Genomic DNA, 27,867 nt, shown 5'->3' on the forward strand with positions numbered 1-27,867 from the left:
AGGTGCATGGCCCAATTGGTATTTATGTTTTCGGAATCAGTATTATTTGAAAACTAATGTTTCAAACATTTGTACTCTAAAATAATGCTTTTTCCTTTCCTTTCTTTTCTTTTCTTTTCTTTTCTTTTCTTATATATATATATATATATATAAGAGAGAGAGAGAGAGAAGATTGTAATTTCAGATGATCGGCAAAGTCGTCTGTTGAAATTAAGGTGGTGGTGTACGAAATTGAAAAACCAAATATTTGGTCAACAGCTTTAAAGTCACACGTGAAGTTGATCAGTTGGAGTAAAGCTTCCACAAATCAGTGCAGACTCAGTTTCCATTTTTAATTGGTTCTCAGCTAGCAAAAAATGCCTGTCACTTCACTAAAATCAACTAATAATTTTGTGCATATTGATAATGATATTAATTAATACATATATATTTTTTTAATTAAATCAAATTATATTTGTATAGCTTCATCCTAACGATAGGATCAAATGTTATTTGCAGTACAGCTAGCTAACTTTGAAATATATACATATACATATACATATACATGTTGAATTAAAATTTTGGCATATATATGTATGTATTATGTGAAGAACAGAAAGCAAATTTATGTGATTTTGGTTGGGTGCAAGCATTAATCAAAGGGCAGAGATGAGGAGGCATGGAATTTGGTAAATGGTGTCAAATCCATTTATTACAAATAATTTATTTGTCGAGAATTAAATTTAGAGGCAAAAATGCTATTGGTATTGTTCCAGAACAATGCAAGTTTGACCAAAGCTCTGAAAATTTACTACATAATAATGATGAAAACGTCTGCAGTTGGGTTTGATCTTGGTCCTAGTGGTACTGCTGACCCATCAAATTTTTCTCTCTCTTAGTCTTCTATACACTATGTACCTTGATACTCGTGCACCTTCTAATATCTTTTATATTTTAATTTCTATCACATTATTTATGTTTTTATGTACTTGACATTCTTCTTTTCTTTTTTCTTTTTCTTTTTCTTTTTTTGTCAAATATAAATTCAAATTAACGAAAAGTCATTCACAGTCATTCTTGCCTTCTACTATGTATTAAAGATCTTGAATGATTATTCAACCAACAGTTCGAAACTTGATCTAACTAATAAGCTAGCAGTATTTTGATTTCTGAAATCGATTTGAACCTAATATATATAGTTCTAATATGACGTCATAAATTGTACTATTGTTGAATAAACATAATATCAAAACTATATATACATATTTGAAACCAAAATCCATTAAGCATATAATCAACATATATATTAGCTTTTTATATATCGCGTCATCTTCTGTGTATGCTAATTTTTCTTCAAATTAAACAATTATTTGATTGGAATAAAATAATGCTTTAAACTCTTAAAAAGAGAGAGATGGGATGGGAGTTTAGTTACCGAACCATGGTTTAACCCCACACGAGTATGGTGTGTATATATAGTACGTGCTCAAGTGAAACACACCCACTATTTATGAATCAAATTAAATGTAAGTAAGGTAAAAGCATAATGGGGAGGTTAGAAAGGGAACATGAGAAGAGAAATGATAGATTGATGGGATTTGAGGATCACAAGTTAAAGCGAAGCATTTAAATTCATTGGAAATGTTTGATAAGAAACAATGTCTTTCGTGTCATTGTTATAGAGACAACCTACAATTCTTCTGTCTCTTAGGACGCCTTTCATTAAAATTATTTCAAATTTTCAATGAGAATTTGGACAAATTTTAATATAAAGGTGTCCCAACATGTATCGGAAAAATTATGAACTCGCAGATTATTATTATTTTTTAAAAAAAAACAGAAACAACGAAAATTTAAAGAGTTGCTTATAACTTTTATAACATTCATTCATTCTTATTTTTTTGAAATTAAAATATGTACAAAAACCATGACAAACAAGCCAGCGCGCTTTTGTTTTTTTATTAAACTTGTTAAGGTAATAGCATATATACACTATACTATAGTCAACGAAATATATCAAACTCTTGTAAAAACAAAAACACATCATCATCAATACATAATAATAATGTAATATATGTGTATATCTTAATTAGGATATTCGAAATTAAATTGCGTCAATCAATAGAGTACGTAGATCAATGGGCAACCAAATCAATGTTCGATATATATATATATATATATACACTGAATGGAATTTGGTCCCATGCATGGCATCGAATACAATATTTGTACACAGCCTTTTTTCCAATGGCACCAGCATTGTATCCTGTCACTGTACTCCTTTCAGTTAAAATATTTTCTGCCGCAGCGGACACCACCTTTTCCTCTCAACGTCTTTTAATTTCGTCCCATTTCATCCTCTGATCATTTAGATCCATGGATGACCTTGCAACAGTACAAATACAGGGACGATTTGTCAGAAAATAAATATAAGAGATGACTTGGAAAAATAAGGACCAAAAACAGAGAACGATAAAATAGGGTAACGCTAAACACGTAGAAAGAGTGTTATATGTTTGCGAAACAGCCACAAATTCTTCACTGTTTGCTCTGCACCTTCTTGGCTTCCTTGCTTCTTTCTTGTTAAGGTTCCTCAATGGCGGGAGTGAGAATTGCAGATTTAAGCTCTCTAGCGGTAAACCCCGACTTCGAGTTTTCCTCGAAGGAAAAGTTTCCAAAGAACGGCCAAGATTGGGGTTTTACGTGTTCGGAAGAAGCACGTGCCAGTGATGGGTTTGGAGAAAATAACGAGATTAGTATTGATCTTAATGAAACTTTGAATGAAGAAGAAGGAGAAGGAGAATCTAACATGCATGCAGTACTGATCAGAAATGGTAAAGACTCAAATAATAGCAATGCGCAATCAAAACTTTGTGCCCGAGGGCACTGGAAGCCCGCCGAAGACACAAAGCTCAAAGAACTTGTAGCCCTTTATGGCCCTCAGAATTGGAACCTTATTGCAGAAAAATTAGAAGGTAGATCAGGTAAGAATGAACAATCTTTTGGGATTTGTTTTACTCTCCAACTTTGTAATTTCTAATTTAACAAAGTCTTCTTTTCGGTAGGTAAAAGCTGTCGGTTGCGATGGTTTAATCAGTTGGATCCAAGAATCAACAGGAGGGCTTTTACAGAAGACGAAGAAGAGAGACTAATGGCTGCTCACAGATTGTACGGCAACAAATGGGCTGTGATCGCGCGACTGTTCCCGGGAAGGACAGACAATGCGGTGAAGAATCATTGGCATGTGATAATGGCGAGAAAGTATAGAGAACAATCCAGTGCATTTAGGAGGAGGAAAATGGGGAATCTGGTTTACAAGACAGATATAGAAGAAGATCACGATCTTCCTCTTGCTGGCTCTGCTTCCGCACAATTAGAGCGAAGACCGCCGCATTTCGGTGGCCTGATGTGCGCATATGGCGGTGGAGCAGCTTCTAACAGTAATTATTCGTCAACACCGCTAACATATTCCTCTACTGGTCCGCATCCTGTCTTTCCTGGCTTTCTGCTGTAGTTTTATAGTACACATTCAGTACACCTATTTTCTTTAGTAAAAAGTAAATTATTGATCCCGCAGGCAACAGTTCAAGTGACAAGCTGAGGAGTGATTTCGACAACAGCAAATATTGGGAAGAAAATGGATACATGAGCATGAATTGCTGTCCACAATATTATCTCAATCACTCCATTACGTCAGGTCTGATTGAAGCAAGTAATGCAGATGATGAAAGAAATGCAGCTGCTGTACCATTTATAGATTTTCTTGGGGTTGGAGCCTTGTGATCCAGGTCAGCTGAACATTTTCAATCGAAAAATATTTAATTTGTTTTTGAGAACAGTATTTTATTTATGCGAAAAAAAATGGATCATACCCAGAACCTCGAGTAATAATATTTTGTAACTTGTGTGTTTTACAGATGTCCAATGTAGCCATTTCCTTGGCCAACCTTCATTTTTCTTTTCTCAATAAATTAAACTATATAAGAGTTTCATAAATTTATAAATTTTTTTTAGAGATTTGAAATTTTTTTTAAAAAAAGAGAATATTTCTGTATTTCCATTTTCCAAACACAGAACGCTGACTAATTAACAATTTACGATAATTTATAAGGAAAAAACTCGTGTGAGACGGTTTCACGGGTCGTATTTTGTGAGACGGATCTCTTATTTGAGTTATCCATGAAAAAATATTACTTTTTATGATAAGAGTATTACTTTTTATTGTGAATATCGATAAGGTTGATTCATCTCACAGATAAATATTCGTGAGACCGTCTCACATTAGACTTATTCAATTTATAATTGTTTACACTATGACACCGTTTTGTACATGAGTAATATTCGACGCTCGTACATCATCTCGCATTTTAAAATAACTGAACTTGAAAAATATTGATGGTTACCCTTCATCTAATAATTTATCATGTCGTCCTACAAGTCCATGTGTCTAAGAGTACCGATTCAATGATTATTGCATCAAAAAGCGTCAACGTTATTATTTGTTTACTTTTCAAAATGGAATTGAATATCTGATCCATCAATGAATGCAGAAAGAGTCCGAACTCAAATTCGAACGCAAACGGATTAAAAAAAAAAACTTTGACGTGTTAGGCCAATGGGCAAGGTAACCAAAATAAAGTAGGCCTGAGCAAATATCTCTTTTCACAATTGAGCCCGAATTTTATTGGTTGTATGTTTAGAAATCAGGGGTGGGATCGGGTAGGACCAGCCATAATCCTCTTACTCATGAATTTTCGTTCCGGTGAGAATGCAGATTTTTTTCCTTCCGATCTCATGCCCAAATGTTCGAGAGCTCTTCGGCCAAGGAAAAGACTATAATATTACTTTTTAATCCATGACGGCTCTAAATTATATCTGTTTTTGGACAAGCAAAAAGGAACTAATAAATCTTGTAAAGAAGTTGAAGAATTTGGAGTAAGATTGTGAAATTCCTTCTTAATAGCATATTTTATTTTCTATTTAAACGGGTAGAAAATTCCTCTAAAATCTACTATTTTTTTTATTTTTAGATTGTTTTGGTTTTTGACAGATCGATCTTTTTTTCTTCAAAATACTTCCATATGCCAGTCATTTTAGTACTAAGTGGAAAGATTCAAGAAAAAAAATTATTATTGATTGACTAATTTAATCAAACAGGTTGAAAGATGTTGCTCAGTTAGGATTTAACGAAATGAGAACTTTGTGGAGGTAGACAAGCATCAAAAATATTTTAAACCAAAAATATAATAAAAATTTATTATTGATATAATATATTAATAATTCAGGTCAAAAATCCCATTGTGCAGATATTATATGCCTGATTGATGTGCAGTCGTTGAGCCACTAAACTTAAATTTCTATTTTCTAAATAAAATGAGTGTAATAATGAATATGATCGAATCTACAAAGAACGGGAATGATGTCTTTCGAGTAAAATAATGTTAGATAAGAAAAAAAAAATTAAAACTAAAATTAGAAAGCTATAAAAATAATAAATCTAAACAAGAATTAAATAACTACGATAAATGATTAACGAAAGAGAAAATTATATATTACTAAAATTTGATTTAAGAAAGTTCTACCATTCACTTGTAGCAGTGGTCATTGGCTAACAGTTATTTATTCATGTAGTTCCAAGCAATTAACCTTAAAATTTTAGATATAACCAATAAAATTCGTGTGTTTTCCAAATTTAATTGATTAAACTCAGCATCCAGTCAAAACTTATCACTAACTAATTGGGCACAATATCGTTCTATACTATATTATTAAGTGTGAGACCCTTAGAATATCTACATTAGAGGACACTAAAATATTTAATTTCATAATTATCCTACTAAAAATATTCTCAAGTCACTCCATATCTTACATAGAAAAAAATTTAAACAAAACTTCTCTTTTAAATCGAACAACTCTTCTAAATTGAAAATAATTTCGTGTTAATTATTTAGTATTATTTGATCAAATTAAAAATAATAATAACATATACAACGCGTGTGCATATTTTACTATTTTTAATTAAAGATAGCTTTTCGTTTTGTGAAATTAGTTAATTCTCAAATCTGACAATTGAGATAGTTGCAATTGATAAATTTAGTTTCGTCGATTTATTTAAACTAAATGCTATGACACACTACTAATCTATGGCTGCTCGCATACCAATTATTCACGAAAATTACATGACAAAAAATTGTGTAAGACAGTCTCACATGTTGTATTTTGTTAAACGGTTCTCTTATTTGGGTCATCCATGAAAAAATATTACCTTTTATACTGAGAATATTATTTTTTATTGTAAATATCGGTAGGGTTGACCCGTATCACATATAAAGATTCGTGAGACCGTATCACAAGAGACACTCAAATTACAGATCACTGAATTTATGAATAACAATAGAAAATTATATATTGAATTAAATTGTTGATTAATCGACATACAACTTTCATATAAATAAATCATAAATCAACAAATACTTGAACAAACAATAATATTAAATTAAAGCACAAAAACCCCGAAGTAATAAAATTTAAATAATAAAAATATTTCTTGAATCATAAATAAAACTTAGTCTTGAGTTGTTTGGAAAAAGAATGAAAAACTTCATGTAGCCCCCTTGTGTTTCACATTCAAGAGATAAGAAAAAAAAAAAATCTAAATATAAAAACACAAAAACTAGAATAAAACTTAATAATACTATGAAGATATTAGGTCTAAGGGCATCCGCAATGGTGATTGTTATAACATCCACACATCAACACATCAAAATTCGTTGGGTCCACTGCTACATACTTATCATATCTCTTTTACCCACATTCCTTTTAACATTAAATTAAAATTCATTATTTACGGGGCCACAATCTACTCAACCATCTTAAATATTTTTCATATTAAATAAAAATATTTTACAATATTTATAGTTTGGATTTTTTAAAATTTAATTCGAATTTAGTTTAAAAAGTTAAAAAAATCTGTTAAAAAATAAATATTTTTTAAAAAAAAAAAAAGAGAATGGAGAAGAGCCGTTAAATGGGCATTAACATCCCAATGTGGGTGCTCTAATAATAAAAAAACTATAGCTTTTATGGAACAAAACTCTATCAAATCTTTTATTATCTCAATATTAAATATTTGTCTCCAAAAGTCTTCAATGAATAAAATACCACAATTAAGACTCCTAAAATATGGTTTTTCATCATAATTTTCGAGCTCTATATGCCGTCACAAGGCGTGGTCGTCTTATTCAAATACTTATTCTGTTTTAGTCATTCTTCGAAACTTCATATTGACAACTTCAAATGTGATTTCATCACATTTTAATCTAAATTAGCTCCAATGTCATAAAAATTCATTCTAAAACAGAATAACATAAAAATGTATCAATTAAACATGTCGGTAGTGAGGACAACGTGAAATTTGATAACATAAACCCGAACTATTACGATTTGTCGGGATGAAAAAAATCCTGACAACTTGGGTTCGGAAAAATGTGAGTCGATTTTTCGGGGCGAAATTCGGGATGAGTTTCGATTTAAAAAATATATTTTCAGACCTAGTTCAGAGTGCCGATACCTGTAACATGAATAAATCCCATTTGGTCCAAATTTCATTAATTTAAACGAATAATTAATGTATATTGCATTTAAAAAGTAAATTCAAATATATCATTATAAGGTTGTGTTTGATTGATGGATTTGATGATATGCATTTAAAATTTGTTTGATTACTTAGATGAATTTCAAATTCACTGTTCCCTTGACTTATTTAAACGCAAAGATGAATATGATATATTTAAAATCCACTCAAGATAAATTTCATTTGAAATCTGCTTTTCAAATTCATCTTAAAATATAAATACCTGTCTCCAAATCCAATATTTTTATCCAAACACGACCTAAGAGAAATGTGTGTTTTTTGGTCTTTGTATTTGCAATTTTGGTCTTCAATATTAACAAATTTCAGTTGTAGGCCATCATCTTTTTTGTGTGGAAATTTTAGTCATTTTTCCCAAATATTATTTTTTCGCTGATATGTGTAGTGTCACATAAACAATCAACATTAGTATCCCATCTCGATGAAAAAACTGAAATTGATAAAAGGAATTAGAAGACAAAAAAAAAATGAAATTTGACAAGATGATTAAAATTGCAAATGCAAATCATAACTCATTACTATAATATTTTTTTAAAAGTTGGTCCAATAAAAAAATATGTATTTTTCTTGTTTTCAAAATGTCCCCAATTCTAGCTACAACCTTTTTAAATTGTTTTAATTTAATTTAAGAGAAAATTATAATTTTGGTCGTATAATTTTGTCACTTTGTGATTTTAGTATTTTATGTTATTAAATTTCAAATGTAGTAATTGATTTTCTGAGTTTCAGATTTAGTCATTGATTTTTTGAGTTTTGATAATTTTAATCATTTTCATTACTAGTATTAATGTGACATCGTACGTTAAGTCAGAAAAATTGAAAAAAAAACGAACAAAGATAGTGGAATGAAATTGAAATTTTATAACATTGATAATCAAAATCATAAATATACGAACATAAAGGATATACAAACATAAAGGATAAAAAAAATTATTTAATTTATTTTTTAGAAAAATGTAAGAAGAAATTGGTTTCTTTTTATGAAAATAATAAGAGGAAGAAAAAGGAAAAAGAATACATGAACAAAAAAATAATGGATGCTTAGGGTCCCATCAACGACCAATTTTGCTAATAAAAATATGTGGCTATCCAGTGTCATCGAAGTGTCTCTCGTATCTCTACCTGTCCATATGTTGAGAATCACATATTTAAATCGACCCGCCGACCCTATCACAAACAGTCCTTTTTCACGTTAATATATATTTTATATATATATATATAAACTTATGTTGAATATGAAACAATATATTATTTTGTAATTTAAAAATGACTCATTTCACCGGAGCATTCGAGGCCTTTTCTTTCTGTATAGTGCGAAGGGATTTCACACCAGATAATAATTCTCATAAAACCCGAGAGAGACGGACTTGATCTAATAATGAAAATGTTTGTTCCTTGCTTGTGGTGATGCCCGCACTTGACTCTTGATTTTACATATTTCTCGTCCTCGACCATTTTCTAATATCGATTAAAAGAGGCGGGTTTTTATACTTTTATTAGTTTCAGTAAACAGGGACCAAAGACCAAACTTTGCAAAATGGCACCTTTTGGTTTTCTTCACAATTCAGTACAAGCTCCATGAGTGAGGCAACTTTTAGTTCAAATTCTCTTCAATGTGTTATCCCCAGCATCATATCATGTCTGTGATACAAATATTCAACAAGAAAGAACAAAAGTCGAACATTATTTAAATCTGAACAGATTATGTCTTACCTGTTTCAGTCTATATCACAAATACAGACCAAAACACAAAATTGCGATAGATGTCGGAACTAAATGTGCAACAAGTTGACATCGTTACCAGTTCTTATAATAATCCCACTAAGAATCCATTCTTGTCAAAGTGTTGAAATCAGAACGCAATTCTGGCCCAGAATGATGCACATTTTCAGTATCCTTCTGATGCTGATGTTGTGGAAACTTATGACAAACTCCTCCTGCTGCTGATGACCTACAAATTTTTACACAAATATTACTCGCATTTGGCGCTCTCACGGAAGTTACACGATCGCGACAAGGCAGCCGGATTTGCTTGCAACACAAGGGTCAAATTATTTATATTACGGTTACTATCCCCCTTTGACTGAAAGGACTTGAATAAAGTACTCTCCCCGTTGGTTGCATCGATTTTCCGATTCTTGTTGCCTAATGTTGACCATATAGAGCTTTTGGCGGCTTCGTTTGGATCATCTATCCTCAGGGTCTTGGGAATCAGCACTCGTGTATCTGCGGTTTTTTTCGCTGAAAACTCCTCGGTTTCCGAGTTTGATTGTTTAAGAACGGTCCCATCTCTTGAACGGTTCCTCAAAGTTGAAGTGCTCGGGCTTGTGCTTATTCCGGAGTAGACAGAAGAAGGTGGAGGGGAAACTAATGGCACATTCCAAGAACTCGCTGAGGTGCAGCCAAAATAAGGTGGTGCTGCGTAAAAAGTGACCGGAAAACAAGGAGGGACGAATGCAGCCGGTGAGTTCTGGATCCACCGAGGAGAATTCCAAGGACAAGGCCAAGAGATATGAGGAAAACACGATTCCTGAATGTCAGCATCCATTCCCTTCACCGTGGAATCAGATGTTGTGCTAGAAGATCCACTTGTCTGACCGAAAAACTCACTTCCACCACAATTTTGTGACCTTTCGGCAGGATTCAGAGGCGAGGCGGCAGCTTCAGTATACGGTCTATCTGATCCAAAGACAAGGATGCCATTTTGTTTCAAATAAGGGAACTGTATCCCATTTTTGAGGGCATCTGAGACCATGATATGATTATAATTAGCAATAGAAGCATTTTTTGTTTTGCGTCTGCCTGAACCCACGGGCACGTTCCTCATCGTTCCTCCAGCAGTCCAATATCGCTGACATTTCTTGCAAAAATGTCGAGGTTGGCTAACATTGTAATTGTTGTAGTAGCAAAACTTCGTCTCCATGCTATTACACCGGGGGCACGGAAGTATTTTATCGGGCTTACTCAGTGTCTTTTCATGAGAGACATTGCTCTCACTTGGTTCATTTTTCTTGGGAGTTTTTGGGGATAATAATGAGTCTTTCTCTGTCTCTACAAAAGCTAATTTAGTTGGATAGTTTGAATCCCCCTCTTGTTTATTCCTGGCTGGTTCTCCTTCTGAGACATTCTATTAAAAGAAATATTATCTATATAAGAGTCGTGGTTTAAAAGTATATATAACAATGACAAGACCCGAGAGGCAACGAATTTCCTTGATTTAAGAAGATCGAGACATGCTACCTATGTCTAAACTCAAACAGTTCCCTTTAATATTGTTGTTTTTCATGTTAATAAGCACATCCAGCTGCAGAAGCTGAATTACCGTTTTCTTTCTTTCTTTCAAGAAAGAAACGATTAATAGAAGATTCAAGCCTATATATGACTCTGAAAAGACGGGATCCAGAGGAAAAATAGAAAACAGAGAACTGCAAGGAATACTAAATCTTAAAACAAATCTAAAGCAGTAAGTTGTTCTCTTCCAAAGAGATCTTCATTAAGTTTATGTGGAAAGGGAAACTCACCAATCTTTACTAGAATACCACAAAACCAAACTCAATACCCAAATTCAGATATTTAACCTGTTATTTTCGTTTGATTACGAAACAGAAATCAACCCACCATAATTTTCCAATACTCAAGAAAAGGGTTCCTCTAAAAAGATCCTAAATAGCAAGATTTCGCCACAAACACGTAACACCCACATATATGGTCACAAATGCAGCAAACTTTTTACGCAGTAAATCACATACTTGACTGTCTTGTGAAGTTGATGTTGCCGAAAACCCCTGTTTCTGGTCATGAACATCAGGTTCTGTAAAATCAGAAACAATCATGTCAGGATGCAAACAAATGGTCTTCCCGAAAAGCTTGATTTGAGGATCTTTTTTCATCATTCCCAACATCAGTTCTCGCTCCTGTAAATAGATGTTCCTTTTTTTTTTTGGGTAGTCCTTCAGTTTTCTCTACAAATTTGGCGTCACTTGACTTTTGTAGAGAAAGTTTGGTTGGGTGCCACGCCAGCATGGGAAATGAATTTGCAGCCACGAATTTGTTGTGTGGACAGTGGGAGATCTTTTCTATTGGATTTCAACTAGCCTATTTCAATCATTTTCTGATTCAACTGAAGAAAAGGCAGACACCTTTACGCTTCAAGTCCAACTCAGCTCTCACTTTCCCAATATAATTTACACATTATTATTATATATTCAACTTTTTGAACTTCACACTTTGATTGTACGCGTCTTCTAAAATTATTTGGTCATGCTACAAGTGTTTTTACCTTGTATAAAGCATAAATCTAATAAATTCGATTTGTGTGTATAAATAATTACACTTACTTGACCTTTACAACATTATATTAATTTTGTCAAACACAATAAAACTAAAAAGAAGGAAGATGAGTTATTTTATTGACTGTTAATTAAATTTTTTTTTTAAAAAAGGGGGGGAATCCATCGTAATGTGACAAAGAAATTGCACGTGGCAGATGGTCTACTGCACCTGCAAAAAGTGAGTGGAAAAGCAAAACTGTCACGATCAGACACGTGCCCACACAACCCCGTGGGGCGGGTGGGTGGCTGTTAGATTTTGCCACGTGTCCAGGTAACCTCATTTAAAGAGATAAGACCGACCCCACCCAGTATCTTTTCCTCTTATCCTGGACCACTCCACTTTCATTGATGATTCACGATTGTTTATGTACCAATTTGGATTCGAGGTCAAATTAAATTTTGATATTTAGATTAAAGATTTTGTATAGATCGAACGTTATCGCGTACATGCATATGGTAAACTATATTTTAATTTATATATGGGATAAATAGACATATATATATTCAGGTATATATAAAAATTATGAGAGTTTGGTTGGTTGCTTAATTCTTTTCTTATAATTTTCTTTTCAGAAATCTGGCATCCAATGCTGCCATGCATATATAATTTTGGGAATAACGATTATATTCAAGGCCATTTTCATTACATAACCTAATCTAAGTATAAATTAATCCTACCAACATATTAATTTATGATTAATGAAGCTATTGCGGATATGTCAAGTACTTCAATTATATGTACGTTCACTCATTCATCAGTGTAATACTATTTTTCAATTGATGGCTCACCAAACAGCACGATCAAATGTTTAATCATTTATTATCTTTGTTATTTTAGTTTTGATCGTACTATACAGAATCTGTCGGGTGTAGTTCATCCGATCAACGTGATTTACATGCTATTATGTTGATTCTTTGAGTTTACCCATAACACAATATCACAGATAGCCGTATTTTAAAAAAATATTATATAAATTTTCTTAATTTAAGCATAAGTTGACATACATCCAAGTTGAATGACTATTTTAATTTGGAACTTCACAGGAATGAAAAGTGGGTGCACTTCTGATCTCTGAGAAGTGAGAACTAATAAAAGCGCGCTATTATTTCACCAGAGGTTACACCATAGGTATATTACGTATTCACAAAAGAAGCAGCATTTGATGAGTTGAGTAAGACAGTGAGTACCGTGGAATGGATTTTGAGTTCACTAGTAACGACTTGGGTGCAAAAGATCATCATGCACCACATCCACAGCTTGAAGACTAACAACTGCACCGCGCCATTTCGAAGCAGCAGAATCATTAATAACAGTTCCTTGGGTTGTGTATACTACTACGTGAGCTCAACTATTACCTATCAATGGACACTCACCCCTACATTGTAATTACCCCTTTGGATATCCCACACTACAATAATAAATGGCTATTGTAACACTTTTTTGTAGACACTTTTAATTAAATGTTGTTACAAATACTTAATAATGACACTTGTAAAAAATTAATAATGTGTAAAATAAAAAAAACATATTAGATTAGTTACCCTTGATATTTTTAATTGATGTCATTTTTTATATAGAGGGAAACAATTTTTTTCCCACATCGTAAAAAATCATTAAAAAACTAAAATTTGTCATTATAAATAAATGTGAGAATATTTGGTTTGGATAAATATTGAATGAGGGAAAATAATTGTTTCTTTCCATATAAAAAATGACATCAATTAAAAATGTCAGGATAACTAATCTAATATGTTTTTTATTTTCACATTTATTTTATCTATTTTTCTCTCCTCCAATATTTATGCAACTCAAATATTCACACATTTGTTATTGTCACTATAAATAACATACACGACACTTTTAGTTGTCATTATAAATGATTTTAACTGACATATAAATTTGTCATTATTACTATAATAACAAGGCATGTATAAATGTATTTAAAATATGAGTTTTTCTGACATTTAAAATTGTCATTATATGAATAATTAGTAACACGTATGAAGTTGTCATTAACATCTTATAATGACATTAAAAAATGTCAGAAATTTTAAGACGACATTGAAATAGAGGACATTTGTTAGAGGTGTTGTGGGGACCCGGACGCTAATCGTGTTCTTAATCATTATTGGGACTAATTAATCAATTATAAAACAGGGTCTTTTTTTTTTTAAAATGCGGAACGTAGTGAAATAAAACATATATACATCTCAGTATAAAAGTACAAGTCCTGTACTACATACATTTATTCAACTAAGGTTAACAGCTAATATCAAGTGTCCAACCCTAGTCTCTAATCCAAGTCCGGAGCCTCCACTCTAATCACGATCTTTTCTTATCATCTTCTTGACCCCGATCTTGTCCCACCTGTTGTCATACACACATACAAACAAGACAACAGCCGAATACTCCGGTGAGAATAAATCCCAGTATAAATAATGTATACATGCAGTTAACTGAATTAACATAAAAGCATGAATTATATCTTATCACATGTCGCATAATCAAACAACATGTATCAATACAAATCTGTAAATAATATCTGAATCGAAATCTACGAAACATAAATCAATACGGATTTGTAAATGAAATTCTAGTCTCAATATCTAAGACTCGACTCATCTCTCATTCTAATCTAGGGATCCTGATTTAATTTAGACTTTGGTATGCTGTATCGAATGTCTACAATAGACGTCGATCTACATCTAAGCTCATCGATACACCAAAAGTCTAGAGTCTACGCGGTTCTGACAAAGACTCGGCGGTTCTGCCCTAGCTAGGCTTATCTGCCCTAGACTCAACCTCTGGCTCTGCTATAATTCAATAGACTAAACATATCAATCTGATAATCTGCAAGTATCAATGCAATAAAATAAAGTATGTGATTTTGGGAAACTCAAGTCAGACCTAACTCGAGTTGTGCAATCCCGAATCAACATTTATTTATACCTTTCTCTTCACGATCTGATGAAGACGAGGTCTTGTATGTCAATCTGTCCATACCCAGTCTGGCAATGACAAGTCACATAAATACCATATCAGTATATAACTCAATTCAAGACCCGTTCTGATCAATACTCAAATCGGTATATAATCTGATCCATATCTGAACAAGGTACAATCTAATTCATATCAATGATATCATTACTGAATCTGATCAATATCAATATACTGATGTTTCGACGGCATAACAATACAGTCACGATAACCCCGTCTATCTCAACATCACAGATTTAATACCAGAATTCATAATCAGTATCAGTACAACGTCATAGTCTCAATATACCTAGCAATATCATCTCAGTCAAATATTAATTCTAACATCTCATAATCGGTAACAATTCAATTCTGATATCAAATCGATTCCAAAACAACTCCGAAAATCATAACAATTCCATATGGTATTTGTTCTTCAGTCCGGTTTCGATTATACGATGTCTAACATGACAAGAACATCATATATGAATCATATCAGATTCTGACAATACCATAATTTCAAATCATATCAAAACTTAGCAAAACTTACGTCCAGTTGTAGTCTAAGTCGATAGGAACACAGTACTGAAGTCGGATTCAAAATCAGATAGACGGATTTCTCACAAAAGGCGTACGGATTTTCGGAGCTTCTCTGAATCTTTTCTTTCTTCGTTTTTCTTGTCTGAAGAGGAATGTTATATATATATATATATATAAAATCTCGGGCATGCAGCAAGGCAAATGGCACATTCTTCACGCAACACGTCTCGCGCATATGCGCGACATCAACCGGCGCATATGCGCGAGACCTTAAGTCTCGGCGCGTGTCTTCCCAACTGCTGGCGCATATGCGCGACACATTTCCGCGCATATGCGCCCAACTCTCTGGACTCGGCATTCCTGAATACACCTGCTCGCGCATATGCGCGTCATGTCTCGCGCATATGCGCGAGACTTACTGTCTCGGCAATCACCCCAAATACTTGCCTCGCGCATATGCGCGCCCCTTCTCGCGCATATGCGCGAGGTGTTCTGTCCTCGCGAAGGATCTTTCGCTTGTACAGGCTCGCGCATATGCGCGACTCACTTCGCGCATATGCGCGACTCACTTCGCGCATATGCGCGAGGTCCTCTGCCCACGTCGCGCATATGCGCGAGGGCTACTGTTCCTCGCACATTTTCATGCATTATCTCGTCTTTTTCGGTCCGATCCTTTCCGTCTATAATCATATCAATTATCCCCAAATCATTTCGGATTATCATAATCAAAATCTCGGGCATTACATTTCTGCCCCCCTAAAATATGATTTCGTCCTCGAAATCACAGGCAATCAAATCAGATAAAGAAGGAATGTATAATAGAGGTTACTTCAGCAAATTCATTCTATCAAACCATTCTGATAAAATTACTTGCAAATACTGGCTATACAACATCCGTATATACCAATCAACAGCTCATACCAAATCAATATCATCAGCTGTTATCAATTTCAATCTCAAATATCACCGTAATATCATTCCCATTCAGCAAAAATCTGCAGTACTCATTGTACAATGTCTTATCTGTGGCTATCTCAATACTCGTTGGATAGCTATCATTATACAGTAATTCATAAAGTGACAAGACATCAGGTCACTAGTGCTAAAATCCAGCACTACCGTTCCTGGATATCCTCCAGTATCTAGATAGTTCATTCCAACTATCCATCAATCTATAAACCATAGATAAAATCATGCTATACATTCTGCCAAAAGCACAAAATCAAGCAAAATCATAAGGATACCATATGTTCCTTTCTGTATCGATCGAGTCATAGACAACACACAGATATCAAAGAAATTCTGAATCTAGAATCCTTACCGTGAAATCTCTACTCATCAGCCATATCTGGTCTGAATCTTATATTCTCCTAAAAGGAATCTATAATAGTTCTGTACTTGTTCAGCATATTAATGTCAATAATGCAATCAAATCAGAAAACACAAGTACATCATAATTTAACTCGATCTCATTCTCATCTTACTGTAATATACAATATTTCACAGAAATCTCTGATATCAATTTTTTTCTTTCCAAGAAGGTACAAAAATTAATACTACAGCAATACAGACCCAACAGGTACCGTATATATCAATGCAACTCAGTCAAGGACAATCGTAAGAAATGCATTAATATATATCAATACATATGCAATATAATCATAAAAGAATAGTACCTGCCACTATATCATCAAGTGCCTCTTGGGGTCTGTTCCTCGGTCACTATCACCAGATGGTCCAGCTCCCTGAAATCTGCGGGAATCTCTCTGGGGACAAACTCTAGCAAAGTGTCCCGGCTGTCGGCAGATACGACAACTACCAGTACTCCCTGGCATTGCTCTGTGGAATGTCTCCCTCCGCAAATCCTGCAATATACTCCAGTATAACTTGAGCTGGAACCACTGGAGCTAGTTGAACCGCTCAGTCCGCTCCCTAACTTCTTGAATGGTTTCTTTCGAGCTTTCAGCAAATCTTGCTTTCCACTCGTGCTGCCGCGATCAAATCGGAGAGAGGATTGCTGTGTCTGGGGTTGCATCGCACACACCCTTTTTAGTTGTCTAATCAGACTCGCCTCCGCTCTCTTCGCTTTACTCAAGGCATCAGCAAAATGATAAGGTCGCTGCATATTCATCAATGCAACTATCTCCGAGTTCAATCCTCTGATGAACTGATCCGCTACAGCTTCATCATTCCCAATTACATGAGGAGCAAAACGCAGTAGAGTAGAGAATTTAGCAACATATCCTTCAATATTCAGTTGACCTTGTCTCAAATTCTCAAACTCTGCTTTCTTGTCCTCCCGGTACGAAACTGAGAAAAATATTCGATAAAATTCAGTTCTGAATATTTCCCACGAAATCACTGTACCTTTCTGTTCTAGCATTCTTTTACTTGTAATCCACCAACTTCTGGCAGTCTCTCGTAACTGGTGGAATATCAGTTTAATTCTCTGCTCATCTGAATAATCAAGTAAATCAAACAGTATTTCTATATCATCAAACCAGTTCTCACACTCTTCAGACGTCTCTATACCACTCAGAATCGGCGGCTGAAATAACTGAAACTCTTCCAACTGTATTTCCATCTGAGTTTCTGATACATCTATCTGTTCAGTCGAAGTACTACCCCTTTCTAGGATTCTCCGTGGAGGTATATCTGCTTATCAAAACATTAGTACTCAAATACTACAAATATGTTCCACTCTTTCTCTGATCATCTTACTGCTGATCAAGAATCAAATCTGATTCATACTCAATAATACATAGTACCAACTCAAATCAGATAATCAGGTAACCATGTATTTCAAAGCAGTAAAACATAATCTCATGCTAGCATACACAATGTAAATAAACATTAAAATAAATCTCATGCTAGCAATCACATGCAAGGAAAGAAAACTCAATCTACCCCGCTCATTCTCTTCTTTCTCAATCTAAAGGATCTATCGCTCTGATATCACCTGTTGTGGGGACCCGGACGCTAATCGTGTTCTTAATCATTATTGGGACTAATTAATCAATTATAAAACAGGGTCTAAATTTTTTTTTAAAATGCGGAACGTAGTGAAATAAAACATATATACATCTCAGTATAAAAGTACAAGTCCTGTACTACATACATTTATTCAACTAAGGTTTAACAGCAAATATCAAGTGTCCAACCCTAGTCTCTAATCCAAGTCCGGAGCCTCCACTCTAATCACGATCTTTTCTTATCATCTTCTTGACCCCGATCTTGTCCCACCTGTTGTCATGCACACATACAAACAAGACAACAGCCGGATACTCCGGTGAGAATAATCCCAGTATAAATAATGTATACATGCAGTTAACTGAATTAACATAAAAGCATGAATTATATCTTATCACATGTCGCATAATCAAACAACATGTATCAATACCAATCTGTAAATAATATCTGAATCGAAATCTACGAAAAATAAATCAATACGGATCTGTAAATGAAATTCTAGTCTCAATATCTAAGACTCGACTCATCTCTCATTCTAATCTAGGGATCCTGATTTAATTTAGATTTTGGTATGCTGTATCGAATATCTACAATAGACGTCGATCTACATCTAAGCTCATCGATACACCAAAAGTCTAGAGTCTACGCGGTTCTGACAAAGACTCGGCGGTTCTGCCCTAGCTAGGCTTATCTGCCCTAGACTCAACCTCTGGCTCTGCTATAATTCAATAGACTAAACATATCAATCTGATAATCTGCAAGTATCAATGCAATAAAATAAAGTATGTGATTTTGGGAAACTCAAGTCAGACCTAACTCGAGTTGTGCAATCCCGAATCAACATTTATTTATACCTTTCTCTTCACGATCTGATGAAGACGAGGTCTTGTATGTCAATCTGTCCATACCCAGTCTGGCAATGACAAGTCACATAAATACCATATCAGTATATAACTCAATTCAAGACCCGTTCTGATCAATACTCAAATCGGTATATAATCTGATCCATATCTGAACAAGGTACAATCTAATTCATATCAATGATATCATTACTGAATCTGATCAATATCAATATACTGATGTTTCGACGGCATAACAATACAGTCACGATAACCCCGTCTATCTCAACATCACAGATTTAATACCAGAATTCATAACCAGTATCAGTACAACGTCATAGTCTCAATATACCTAGCAATATCATCTCAGTCAGATATTAATTCTAACATCTCATAATCGGTAACAATTCAATTCTGATATCAAATTGATTCCAAAACAACTCTGAAAATCATAACAATTTCATATGGTATTTGTTCTTCAGTCCGGTTTCGATTATACGATGTCTAACATGACAAGAACATCATATATGAATCATATCAGATTCTGACAATACCATAATTTCAAATCATATCAAAACGTAGCAAAACTTACGTCCAGTTGTAGTCTAAGTCGATAGGAACACAGTACTGAAGTCGGATTCAAAATCAGATAGACGGATTTCTCACAAAAGGCGTAAGGATTTTCGGAGCTTCTCTGAATCTTCTCTTTCTTCGTTTTTCTTGTCTGAAGAGGAATGTTATATATATATATATATATATATATATATATATATATATATATATATATATCTCGGGCATGCAGCAAGGCAAATGGCACATTCTTCACGCAACATGTCTCGCGCATATGCGCGACATCAATCGGCGCATAAGCGCGAGACCTTAAGTCTCGGCGCGTGTCTTCCCAACTGCTGGCGCATATGCGCGACACATTTCCGCGCATATGCGCCCAACTCTCTGGACTCGGCATTCCTGAATACACCTGCTCGCGCATATGCGCGTCATGTCTCGCGCATATGCGCGAGACTTACTGTCTCGGCAATCACCCCAAATACTTGCCTCGCGCATATGCGCGCCCCTTCTCGCGCATATGCGCGAGGTGTTCTGTCCTCGCGAAGGATCTTTCGCTTGTACAGGCTCGCGCATATGCGCGACTCACTTCGCGCATATGCGCGAGGTCCTCTGCCCACGTCGCGCATATGCGCACATCTGTGCCGCGCATATGCGCGAGGGCTACTGTTCCTCGCACATTTTCATGCATTATCTCGTCTTTCCCGGTCCGATCCTTTCCGTCTATAATCATATCAATTATCCCTAAATCATTTCGGATTATCATAATCAAAATCTCGGGCATTACAGGTGTCACTAAAACTTAAATATCACTAAATATTGAATATGATGACATTTATGAATGTTACCATAAACATTCATACTTGTAGTGCCAGTTGGGACAAAAGATCTTTTCATCAATGATTGTTCTCAAAAGCAAATGTTAGACATCAAACACCGAAAAACACGACCATCCATTTTCTTGCACATATTACACACATCCCTGTCGCTTGTGTTCACAAATATAATCCGTGTTTTAAATTTTAAAAACCCATATGTATGTCTACACATAAAGCGTAAACGAGTAGTACAAGGAATCTCTAGGCATCTTAACGTCTTTACTCGCATTTCAAACCTACTTCTTTTGGGTTCGTTTTTTCAGATCTTTGGGCATCATTTATCAGTGCAATAGAACAAGTGAATGTGTATTACGGCCATGGTTTGGAGAATAACAGTTATTGGACTTTGATTCGCGCCTCCCGGAATTGAAACAAAAAAAAAAAAAAAAAAAACTCATCTGATCATCTGCATACTTCTCGTTTCTTCCTTTCATTTTTTACTTCTTCCATCTTCAATCAATGATTATAGTTACTGTAATTAGAAAAATTGAAAGAGAAAAAAAAAACGAAACCCAAATAAGAAAAGCGAAACAAAAAAGTCCAAAAAATAGAAAGAATTTAAATTTTGAAAGGCATTTTTTTCTAAAAAATTTATAGGACTATGGGAGTAAAATGACACAGCAGGAGATCCGTTCCCATGTAAATGGTAATATGTTTTTTTAATTATAATTTTATAATAATATAGCAAATTATATCACTTAATTTTTTTTTTAATCTCATCACTTATTTATTTATAGATAAATATTCAAACTTAAAAAATATCAATATATCATCTGGATATAAAAAATTTTAAGAAAAATATTTTGACTAATTCCATTTTATAACAAGAGTTTAATTTGAATTACTTTTTTGTTTCATTTGTGTTGAATAAGTATCATATACGTCAAAATATAGTATAAATATAATTTTTGATGGGTATGATATATATGATATATCCAATTTCAGGTATGAATTTATTTAACAGTTTGTTTGATATGTTTGGTTCGAGCTCAACTTGTCAACCTAGCTTATTTTTTAAGTATAGCTCTAGCTTTAATTTAAATAAACATATTCAAAGCTGGACTTGAAGTCGGATAATTATTATCTTCGACTCGAACTCAGCTCTTCAAATATATATTCGAACCATTCGAGCTACTGCTGGAAATGGTGGCTTGATTTACTGCTCGAAATTAATAGTGGAAGCTGAATAATGAATATATTTCACGTACCAAACACCAGTACCAACGGAAAGAAGATGTGGAAAAAACGAGGATCCAAGATTAAAAATGCAGCATTTAAACAAAAAAACCAAAATAGAAAACACTGTAATTAAGAAACTGGTATATAACCTGAAGCGACTGAGACAAGAGTTGAAGCAGTTTGTTTTAGAGGAACAGTCGAGATAAGTACGAGCGAGGAACTTAAATCTTGCAGGAAAAGTGTACGGAAGGTGAGAGATAGATATGTGGTTGGAGGCGAGTCTTGGCCTTGTGGCTAAACTTACTAGACCCTTTTTAAGTTCAAATTTTTAACTCCGTTAAGCCTTTAAATGTTGCATATTAAATAAAAGATCTACTTTGAAAGAATCTCACAAAAATACTGGTCAACCTAATCTATTTTAATTTAAAGTGAGAAACAATATTTTTAACATAAAAAGTAATATTTTTTAATAAATCGAATTGAGTTAGAGAATCGTTTCACAAAATTAATCGTTGTGGAGTTCTTTTAGTACTAATTTTTTTATTTTTCGACTATTTTAGTCCAATTGCTATTTTGGGATTGAAAAATGCTCAAATAACACAGAAATTATTAAAGTTATGTGTTTTACTATACAGTTAAAACCATCTCGGTTTTTTGTATTTATCAAAGTAAAGTTCGTTCTTCGTCATCACAAGCGTGCATCTTATCATTCTCGTGATTCGAGCAGGATTGCATATGCTATGTAATAAAGTTGAGAACATTGCGCTTGACTGGGCATTAGGTGCTTTAATTTTATCCTACAAAACTCGTCTAATTAAATTGGATTGCAAGCATAATATATAGGAGGTGGCTCCTCAGCACTGATACTTCTATTTGGTATTTTCCTTGTGTTGATGCTTATGACATGGATCATTTCGAAACTGAGAAAGCCCCAGCTGAAAACTATATATATATCTACGATCTAGAGAAAGGAAAGTATATAATCACCCATCGGGTAGATATTCATAGCTTCACAGGGTTTGCTCTCAAGAGGGAGCTGCTGAATTTCTTGATCATCTGAAGAAGTTGACACACTTCCTCATGTTATCGACGCATCAATTTACAGTTAGAGATGATGTGATGGTGCGTCGGCCAGAGCTGGTTAGCTCTTCATGTATTTTACTGGAAAACATAGAGGTGTGGTACAGTTTTTTGTCCATAGAGTTTAGGACTCCCGTGTTTATATAGTATAATATAATATATGATTGAAGGGAGCTTTCCCTCTGTTCCCTGGATACTGTTAGGAAATACAATGTGTGATCTTAATGCACTGTGTATGTATTCTCTTGTTGAAATTTATTGGTTGTCAGCTAAATTTAAAGACTCGAATCCCCCATGAGAAGAAAGTTTCAAATAATAATTTATGAAATATTATTTAAGGTTTTTCTGTATAAACTAATCATAGTTTCTAAAATACTTCAATCTTTTTTTATCAAGATTTTTTAAAAAAGAAGTAAAATCAAGATTAAGTAAAACCTAAACACCTAAACTGCCCAATAAGTTTAGGTACACCCATCATCTTATATGTGTGTGTGTGTGTGTATATTTTTTTTAAATGAAAGTAATAAATATAATAAAAAAGTATATATCCCTATGTCCGTTAATGATGAATTACATCAATGAAAGCATTATTATTTGAAATTAGTATTTTGTTGTGTTAAAATTTTTATTCAGAGTTTAATAGATTGGAACCCTCCTTCGAGATAAAGAGTAAATATTGGGAACAAGTCAATACCAGCTTCGAATTAAAACGCGTGATGGCTCTATAATACGTTGCGAATTGGGCACTCGATTGACCTACACATTTTTCTCTTGGCTGGGCGACAATTTTGCTGTTTTCTATCCCTTTTCGATTTATCCAGTTCTCTAATATTCAGGTACTCTTTTGGTTTTCCATGTTTCTCTTGGTCTTCTATTTGTTACACAAGTCTGGTTAGGTTTTGCCTTTTCTTCAGCTGAGAAATTCTCTGATCCCGCTGCTTATTTCAGCGTGGTCGGTTGATTTTACCCTTTTCTTGCAATACCCACGAATATCATAGTTTAGGTTCCAAAGGTTTTATTTTTTGGGTGGAATTGATGCAAAAACCTTGCGATTCTGAGTGTTTCGTGAATGGGTTTCTTTTTATTATTTGAACAAACGTATTTCTCGGGGTTTGTTACTTGTACGTGTCAAAAGATTGCAACTTTTGTTCATGAACTAGAATTTTAGGCATTTCTTAGATTGTAACTTTGAGGGATTTGTTTTCGTGATTGTTGTATAGGAATTATTGTAGCAATTTCTGCTTCTGTTAAAAGTATCAGAAAAGTGTAAATGGGGGAGCATGTGGTGGTAAACGTTGACCAGATCTCAAAACCAGCGGCATTCGAGCCTGGCCAGTTGATGCAGCAGGCTGTGGAATGTGGGCCCACTGGGAAATGTCCCAAAATTGGGTCCTCGTCATCAAAAGCTGTGGAAGCCGATAAGGTGGTGGTGGTGGTGTTGGACAATGAGGCGGATGAGGAGGCGCCTCTTATAGGAGTTGGGGAGTGCCGCATTTGTCAGGAGGAAGATTCTCTCAGCAATCTGGAGAGTCCTTGTGCTTGTAATGGGAGTCTTAAGGTAAAGGTTCCATGTTATAATTTTTATTGGTTTCGATTGATTGGTATATTTTGTATTGCTATTTTGGGAGATGATTTGTGTGTGTATATGATTGATCTGTGGCGGTGTTTCCTTGAAGAGTTATGGTGTGGAGGCTTAATTTTTGGCTTGGCTATATTTTGGATTTCGAAAGAGGAAATACACGTGTACAAATGGAAAAAATTAGCTAATGTTCTTATTCTTCCATTTATATATTAAAACTTGTTCGTCCCCGTCCATTCTCTCCCCTTCATTCAGTATTTTATCTCTCATAATTTGGGGCCATTTAGGTTTATTTGTTTGGTCGAACCTTACATCTGCAATATCATCTTTTTCACTCTATTTTACTTCGGAACAGCATGGGTTAAATAATTTACCGAATACCATTGTTTTACAGTATGCTCACAGAAAATGTGTTCAACACTGGTGCAATGAAAAGGGAGACATTACTTGTGAGATCTGCCACCAGGTATGTAAATGAAAAGTTGAAATTTTCATATGTGGAGAGAGATTATGTAAGTAGATCCTCCATTCCCTTGCATCTGGTTTCTTGGTCTGTCATCTCTTCTCATGGTTCATATGCTTACAAATGTCTTGATTATATCTTCCAATAATACTTAGCCACCATCTGCATTTACCCCTTTAATGTCATTTTATGAACCACATTATATAAAACTTACCATACGTGATGTAGTTTATTAACATGGAGTTGGTGTGCCTATAGCAATCTCAGAGAGTAGGTGGCAGTTCTTTTGTAGGTCATCTACAAGTGATCAGATTAGGATGTTATTGGGTGTTAGCTAGTTTTTTCTCTCTCTTTGTACTGTTATATTTTATAATATGATGATGCAGTCGTCACTTGATATACAGACATACCAGCCTGGTTATACAGCTCCTCCAAGGCCTCCTTCTGACGAAACAGCCATTGATATCGGGTATGTTTCGGTTTTTGCATGTTGGAATCCAACTTCAGTAACTATTTATTAATATAGAAAAAAAATTAAATAGCCTAACGTTCAACATCTTATGGAATTATTTCATTTTTATCTGTCACAGTCACATTGAGTTTCTTGTTTTTTATAATATTAAACTTGTAGGGGAGTATGGCTTTCTGGCACGCCTCTGGATATGCATGATCCTCAGCTTCTGGCACTCGCGGAGGCTGAACGTCAATTAATGGAATCTGACTATGATGATTACAATGGTACAAACAGTAGTGGTGCTGCCTTTTGCCGTTCAGCTGCTCTAATCGTAAGCATCTATTACTACAATTTCTTTATGGCATTTTCATTTTCAGTGTATTGCATTGAAAGTTTCTGATAGAAAAATGTCAGTCAGTGTAAAGTTTGGTTACTTGTCAGTTAAAGATGTCTTCATCGCCCTGGGAATATGAAGATAGGAAACAATTATATTTTAATTTAAAAGACTGCTGGCTTGACTGTGTCTTTTTCCATGGAAGCGATGCTCCGAGGTGTCCGCTGTTAAGTATATTAGACCCTGCTGCCAGTGGGTGGATGAGCCCTTTCCTAGTATTAAAACTCGAATCTCGATATGAATATTATGGTAGCTTAAGCTACACTGATGGGAAATAAATTAAGAGACTGGGATGTAAATTAGAAAATTGAAATTTGTCTCTGCTACAAATGAAAAGTTAATATGGTTTTTTCTATTTGAATTTTGCTGGACCAATAGAGGTCGAAGATTTGGTAAATAGACATTTCTCTCATGTTGCAACTGCAGCTTGAAGTAAAATAATGCTATTTGAATTGGCAGTTAATGGCTCTTCTGTTACTGCGCCACGCTTTGTCCATCTCTGATGATGGAGATGCAGACGCAGATGGAGATCAACAAGATGCATCAACTTTCTTCTCCGTAAGTGGATTTTAACTTTTCATGATTTAATTTTATGTTACTTTTAAAGGAAAATATGAAAAAGTGTTGCTCAAATTTCCGGATCATTATGCTGGCTATTCTATGAATGCAGTTGTTCTTACTTCGAGCCGTTGGCTTTCTTTTGCCGTGCTACATTATGATCTGGGCCATCAGTATTTTGCAGCGACGACGACAAAGACAGGTAAATATATTTTAATGGCAGTGACAAGCATCTTAGTAAAACTCAGCCCATTGTAGCTTAAACAAGGAAAAATGTTGATTTTAGTCTCATAACTCTGGAGATGTGATGTTTTAATCATTTATGCGATTGACAATTTTATTTTGTCCTTTTCACATGTATTTCTAATTTTTATTTAGGGATATATTTGCAAATTAAAATCAAATATCCTAATACTTTTAATGGGCAAAAATGATAATCACTTATAATTTCATATTGAAGTTTATGATAAGCATTGCTAATAAATTAAAGAGTATTGTTTGAAGTCTTTGTAATTTTTAAGCAGAATTTAAATTTTAGCTTTTGACGGGGCAATTTTAATTTTTCAGTCAGAAATCTAATAATCGAAAAACTTTGCTGGAAAAATTTGAAGCATCTATGTGAAAAGGACTTAAAATTTATTCTTGTGGAGGAATGGTAAATAAATGGATGACTTAACACAAACTAAAGATATTACACCACCCCAGTCAAGGACTTAAAATGACAATTTTCCTTGAGATTAATGTGAAGTTATGTTAATCTTACGTTGCACCTGTGATTTTGTTGCGCAGGAAGCGGCAGCATTGGCAGCTGCACAATTTGCAATCGTGGTTCAATCAGCTCAAAGACAGGGTCTTCTGGTAAACTCAGCTGCACCACCAGTCAATTCACAGGCCATTCCCCAACCAGAATATCCTCAAAGAAACGAAAGTTAACAGACATCACCAACCGACTCTTCAGAATAGGCTGGAAAAGACCCATTAGTGTATCAAGTTCTCCTTTTCGTCCATTTTCTTTTAGTCCGAGATACAATCCTCCTGTGTGTGTATGAATCAGTTCTCAGATGAGGTCAAAACTTGGTGAACTGGTTTAGAGCATCAGGGTTGTCTTCGGTCAAAACATATATAAAATGTATCTAAACTGTGTATGTGTTTGATGAATTTTCTGTATCGTTTTATAATTAATACCAGTCGGCAGTCGGTTCGCAATTTACTGAAGACATTTGCTCTACGGCACTACCCCATTCTGGAAAATTAATGGTTCTTACTTATTTTGTGGGCTTATTTTCGATTATTCAGTTGGAACCACATGTTTTGCTGAAAGTTGTAAAAGACTATTGCTTTAAGACCGAGGCACTAAACGAAAGATTGCTTGCATTTCACTAGCTTGATATTTGTAGCTTTTTAGTACAACACTTGAAACACAGACAT

The 27,867-nt window shown here is 34.4% G+C and overlaps 3 protein-coding genes across 3 annotated transcripts; 2 read left to right on the top strand and 1 right to left on the bottom strand.

Annotated features, from left to right (window-relative positions):
- The first annotated feature begins 2,174 nt into the window (after positions 1-2,174).
- LOC142520708 (uncharacterized) lies at positions 2,175-3,818 on the top strand. The gene is made up of 3 exons (XM_075623814.1): positions 2,175-2,963; positions 3,045-3,458; positions 3,557-3,818. The coding sequence occupies exons 1-3, from the start codon at positions 2,576-2,578 to the stop codon at positions 3,760-3,762; spliced, it is 1,008 nt and encodes a 335-aa protein (XP_075479929.1). The 5' UTR covers positions 2,175-2,575; the 3' UTR covers positions 3,763-3,818.
- Positions 3,819-9,285: 5,467 nt separating this feature from the next.
- Positions 9,286-11,671, bottom strand: LOC142556368 (cyclic dof factor 1-like). The gene is made up of 2 exons (XM_075667827.1): positions 11,380-11,671; positions 9,286-10,757 (listed from the first exon to the last, which is right to left on the bottom strand). The coding sequence occupies exons 1-2, from the start codon at positions 11,530-11,532 to the stop codon at positions 9,603-9,605; spliced, it is 1,308 nt and encodes a 435-aa protein (XP_075523942.1). The 5' UTR covers positions 11,533-11,671; the 3' UTR covers positions 9,286-9,602.
- An 11,940-nt stretch (positions 11,672-23,611) lies between these two features.
- LOC142556372 (uncharacterized) lies at positions 23,612-27,720 on the top strand. The gene is made up of 8 exons (XM_075667838.1): positions 23,612-23,827; positions 24,212-24,549; positions 24,965-25,036; positions 25,438-25,502; positions 25,665-25,818; positions 26,341-26,439; positions 26,552-26,641; positions 27,229-27,720. The coding sequence occupies exons 2-8, from the start codon at positions 24,262-24,264 to the stop codon at positions 27,370-27,372; spliced, it is 912 nt and encodes a 303-aa protein (XP_075523953.1). The 5' UTR covers positions 23,612-23,827; positions 24,212-24,261; the 3' UTR covers positions 27,373-27,720.
- The last annotated feature ends 147 nt before the right edge of the window (positions 27,721-27,867 follow it).

Source organism: Primulina tabacum, chromosome 1 (genome assembly GCF_025594145.1).
Source record: "Primulina tabacum isolate GXHZ01 chromosome 1, ASM2559414v2, whole genome shotgun sequence".
NCBI classification, from domain to species: Eukaryota; Viridiplantae; Streptophyta; class Magnoliopsida; order Lamiales; family Gesneriaceae; genus Primulina; species Primulina tabacum.